General features: G+C 28.5%; 1 protein-coding gene across 1 annotated transcript; it reads left to right on the forward strand.

Annotated features, from left to right (window-relative positions):
- Positions 1-408: 408 nt before the first annotated feature.
- On the forward strand, positions 409-1,176 carry LOC133696673 (late embryogenesis abundant protein Lea5). The gene is made up of 2 exons (XM_062118919.1): positions 409-653; positions 814-1,176. The coding sequence occupies exons 1-2, from the start codon at positions 580-582 to the stop codon at positions 1,058-1,060; spliced, it is 321 nt and encodes a 106-aa protein (XP_061974903.1). The 5' UTR covers positions 409-579; the 3' UTR covers positions 1,061-1,176.
- The last annotated feature ends 4,322 nt before the right edge of the window (positions 1,177-5,498 follow it).

Here is a 5,498-nt window from a genome sequence, read left to right on the forward strand (position 1 = left end):
AATAGACTCTATTATTTTTCACTACCAAACATGCTAAATTATCATTTTGCTTTTTTAATAAGATATGTGGTGCAAGTAACATCAAAATACAAATTCCCAAATCTCCTAAATAATGGTTATGATTACTATTTCTTCTAATTCATAACTATATTTGATGAATTATCCTATTAAGAAATAAAAATTATTTAATGGTATAATCGATACGGAAAATAATTTGAATGTATAATTGAAATTATCTCAATGGTTGGGTGGTCAAGTTTGCCTAATAATATCAAAAGAATTTCCTAACACCAAAAAAATATTATTTAAAAAGAGAAAAAAAAACATTCTTAAATTCCAAGACAACCCCTCAGAGACTCCCTTCAGCAAATGACCTGACGCTTCTCTTTCTTTTCACTTCCTTTATAAACACCTCTAACCCTAATCTCACATATTCACCACCACCTTTGTATAGAGAGCGAGCCGCTAGCTAGCTGCTCTGCAGGACGCTGTTCTTCTTGAGAATCCACTCTAAGAAGGATTTGCGGTATCCTCTGCAGCTATATACACATATATATATACACGAAAACCATAAATAAAATGGCTCGCTCTCTCCCAAACGCTAAGCTTCTTGTCGCTTCTCTTGCTGATGGTCTTTCCCTCTCTGTTTTCCGGTCAGTTCTCTTGTTGTTATAACCTTAATTCGCTTTGTTTTTGTTTCCATAAACGGAATTAGATTTCGAAGATTCAGTTAATTTGATGAACATCTATATGATCACTATTTTTAAAAAGGGACTGCGATTTGAATGGTTAAATGTCTCTTTCTGTGTACAGGAGAGGTTACGCGGCTGCTGCACCGATCAGTGCTGCTGTATCGAGCTTTGGTAGGGGTGGGTCAAGGAACAGTGCTGTGACAGGGAAAATGGAAGATGGGGCGGTGATCAAAGAAGATTCTGAGGCCTACTCGGCATGGGCTCCTGATCCAGTTACTGGGTATTACAGGCCTGCTAATTATGTAGCAGAGATTGATCCAGCTGTACTTAGGCAAATGGTGTTGAGCCATAGGGTTAGGACACAGTAGAGGTTGCAGGATATGGTTCTGTTACTAGATGGTGGTGGCTATGGGTTTGGTCGCGTCACGCTCTTTGTTATTTGATCACAGACATCAATAATGAATAGTAGGGTGGCTTTATTTGATGTTGTGTTTGTGTTTGTGTCTGTATTTGTTTAGTTATTTTGAAAAAAATTAAAAATATTTTTTTTATTTGTTTTAAATTAATATTTTTTTTTGTGTTTTTGAATTTTTTTGATATAAAAAATAATTTTAAAGAAATTAAAAAATATATTATTTAAAAATATTATTTTATGTATTATCAATTGAAAAACACGAAAAGCTGCTTTTAAACACGTTTTTAATGACAGTTTATGCTTTCTTATTTATATCAAACTTCTATATAATTTATGAGAGATTATGTTCTTATGCTCTAGCTTTGAAGTTAAATCCTAGTGGGTATGATGCATGCAAAAGTATTTTTTGACAATAAACAATCATATAAAATCTAAATTTAATTTTATTATTTAAAAATAAAATCTAAAAATATATGCTCAAGTATGCTTTTAAACATGCCACAAGACCTATTTTTACTAGCAATAGAAAACTAAAGGAAATCCAACAAAATTGGCCAAACTGAATTTTCTACGTATAATCTCTGAAAATCCATGAAATGGATGAATAGACAAAGCAAGTCTCATGTAAAAAAAATTAGAAACATTAAGCTTTATTAAATTATTTTTTTTAGTTGTTATGCTAGTTTGATATGATCAATTTATGGCATGATTAATTCATGAAAATATTTATTAAGTCATCTATATAATCTATATATTATATATTTGTGATGCAATAGGTACTCGTGGCATATATCATCCAAAACAAACTAACAAATACTAATTTAATTTTACATCCAAGTAATTTTTTCTACACTTTTCTTTTTAATTTTTAAAAAATTTCATTACGAATTTTCAATCATTTTAGAGATTCTTCATCTATTAATAATTTTTTTCAAACTACATCATTTATATGAAATAACATTTTCATTAAATAATTATAATAAAATTTCATTTGAGAATAAAATTAAAAAAAAATAACTTAAAAGTGTAAATTGTCGGTGTGGGTTAAGGTTCACCTAATATATGATTAGATACTTCTAGTGAATTGATTTTTACTACCATAAAACATCATTTAAAATTTGAACCAACAACAAAAATATCAGTAGGCAAACTAATCAAATAGGATTGATCGAGACTCTAATGGAATGGAAATGGGGCAATTATGCAGTATTTTCCTAAATTGAAAATATATTTCTTAGCATTTATTCGATCCATGTTTGTAGTCATCAAAGATTTAAAGTTTTTGTGAAAGAAAAGCATCCCTTATAATTAATATAGAGGTTGGAAGAATACTAGTTAATGATATTCTAAAATTCAATATGTTTGATAATAAAGGTTTTTGGAGTGTTTTGATAGAGGGTGATCACATGTTCACATTAGTATTTTCCTTTTTATAATTCAAGAAATTGATGATTGATGATAAAAAATCAAATACTTGCAAAATAATCATTTTTTGTGAGATTTAGAAACCTTCCAATTATAAAGTCAGTGACTTTTAATAAGAGATTGTAATAAATAAAAGAATGAACTTAAATTATTAAAAAAAAAAGAGTGTTTGTTTTTAGTTATGTATTAAATTATTAAAAAAAAAAGTGTTTGTTCTTAGTTATGTATGATAAATGCTCTATAAAATAACATTATGAATAGAAAATAGAAAAAGTGTGATTCAGATGGTATATATAGTCTCTGAACTTTATTATGTTAATTGAATGGAGGGGTTAAAATGTTATTTTCTCCTGATAGTATTAATAAAAGATAAACATCTCTTACACAACATTAATAAAAAATATATATCTCTTACACAATATTAATAAGAGATAAATATTCCTTACACAAAATTAATATTGATAAAAATATGAAAGACACTTTGGAGATATTTATGCACTCAAGAATGTACAAAAATGATCATTCTTGATTTTTAATATTTTATGTTAAAAAATAAGAATAAACAAACAAATCCATGTAACCAAACATGGGGCCTAAAAAGATTATGAACTCATATGTATTTGGTTTGAAATGATTATAAACTCATGGGTAATGGGTTTAACAACTTTTCAAATCCATATGCACTTGAGCTCAATATGTAGCTAAATCTAATAATGTTAGATTTAACACTTTGCTGGACCCATATATATTTAGGCTTAGCATGTAGCTAAACTCAAGAATATTAGGTTAAGAAGGAAACCAGACCCATGTCTTCTAGGCTTGGCCTTCAATCAAGCCTAGATATGTTGGATTATTATCCCGTCTTTGTCCGTTTTAATTATGGATGTCTAAGCAAACATATCAAAAATAAATTGATCAATCACATCTCTCTCTCTCTCTCTCTCTCTCTCTCTCTCTCTCTCTCTCTCTCTCTCTCTCTCTCTCTCTCTCTCTCTCTCTCTCTCTCTCTCTCTGTGTGTGTGTGTGTGTCTCTCTCTCTCTCTCTCTCTCTCTGTGTGTGTGTGTGAGAGAGAGAGAGAGAGAGTGTGTGTGTGTGTGTGTGTGTGAGAGAGAGAGAGAGAGAGAGAGAGAGAGTGTAAGGAAGCACTAGTTTGATTTTTCATGTTATGTTGCAATATGAAACTTTTTTTTTTCAATGCAAAAAAGAATGCAAGTGTTGTTAACCATTTTTTTTTATCATTAAGAAAAATTTTAACCACAAATTAAAAAAATGTAGGTGTGCGTTTAATAAAATAAATTAAAAATTATATGTGTCAATAAATGACAATAAATATGTTGACCCCAATCAAAGATTAAATTGAGAAGCTGAGATAAAAATATTATTTCATGAGAAAAAAAAGGTTGAATATTTATTTCAATTTGAAATTAGATCCCTAATGTTTTAATTAGTTTTAATCAATAAAATTAAATTTTATTTTTCTAAATTGAACATTAATTCAACATCAAAACTTAATTTTAAAATCGTGAAAACTTCATATAAAATCAACCAAAACAAACACACCAAAACCAATCAGAAGTCAACTTATTATGAAAGGATTAAACTGAAAATAAAAAAAGTCAAATGACAAATAAAAATTAAAGGCAAAAAAACATTACGGGTAATTGTTGTAACTCACAATAGATTGTGTTTTTATACTATGTCGCATTTCCATCATTTTTAATATTTTTTTCATCTTGCATTGACTTGCGTGTTCATGATTCCAACAATATTTCATAGTTTTTCAAGCGTTAATCTTGCAAAATTAAACTACAATTGTTAAATTAAAAGTGAAAGAACTCGATAAAAAAAGGAATGCAAAAAAAAAAAGCACCCAATAAAAAAAAAATTTGAGGTGGTTCATTGTTCATAATCAAAATATCATTTCATGGTTTACAAAGCATTAATTTTGTAAAATCAAACTACAATTGTAAGATATGATGCAAAATGATATAATAATAATAAAAAAAGGATGAGAATAAAAAACAAATTGTGGTGGTTCATTATTCACATGAATAGTATTTTTATTTCAAATATTTTAATGTTTTTGTTAATAAAGATTTATTTTTATAGTAGTAACCTTAAAAAAGAAAATAGTAAATCTCAATAATGTATTGATGAGCTTGACATTTGCAATTATGTTATAGGATTCTTCCATCAATTAATGCCACTAGTCCATGATATTCAATTTTCGCAATGCAAAGAACCATAAACCCTAAATAATTGATAACATCATGGAAGGTCACAGAGAGTTCATTGAGAATTTTTGTCAAGTTAGAGAGAGAGAGAGAGAGAGAGAGAGAGAGAGAGAGAGATGATTATCCTCGTGAACCAAGAAATGCTCGGCAGCAATATGGAAACTATAAAATTCATGATGATCTCCGGCAGCTGGAATAGACCCTCGGGGCCAACTCTCTACTATAAAGTGGGCTAAAAATCGAATTGAAAGAACAATTTAAGTGGGCATTTTTATCATCTCCCTGAGAAATCAGATCAAGAGACCATTTGTTAATAAGTCCGTCAAGTTTATTCATTTAGGGCACAGGACAATTTTTAAGGCATCTTGAGGGGACATTGGAGCCCAATTGTGAAAGTCCCGATATTCCCATCAAAAACCATCCTTTCCTTGCTTAGTTATTTAGACTCGCGCTACGTAGTTGTGGTTAAATATTTTTAGTTTTTATAAAAATATATATATACAAGTTTTTTTAATATTTTTTTAGTTTAAAAAATATAATAAATCAAAAGATTTATGTACACATGTAATTAAATAAATAAAAAATTATATGTGCAAATAGATAAATAAATAAATCATTAATAACACCTAAAAACAAAACTTGAAAAACTAAGAGACAGATATAGATTAAGATATTTAATCTTGAAAAATAAGACATTAAATTAATTAAATAAAAAAATGAATAACATGTAA

This window comes from Populus nigra, chromosome 6 (assembly GCF_951802175.1).
Source record: "Populus nigra chromosome 6, ddPopNigr1.1, whole genome shotgun sequence".
Lineage (NCBI taxonomy): Eukaryota > Viridiplantae > Streptophyta > Magnoliopsida > Malpighiales > Salicaceae > Populus > Populus nigra.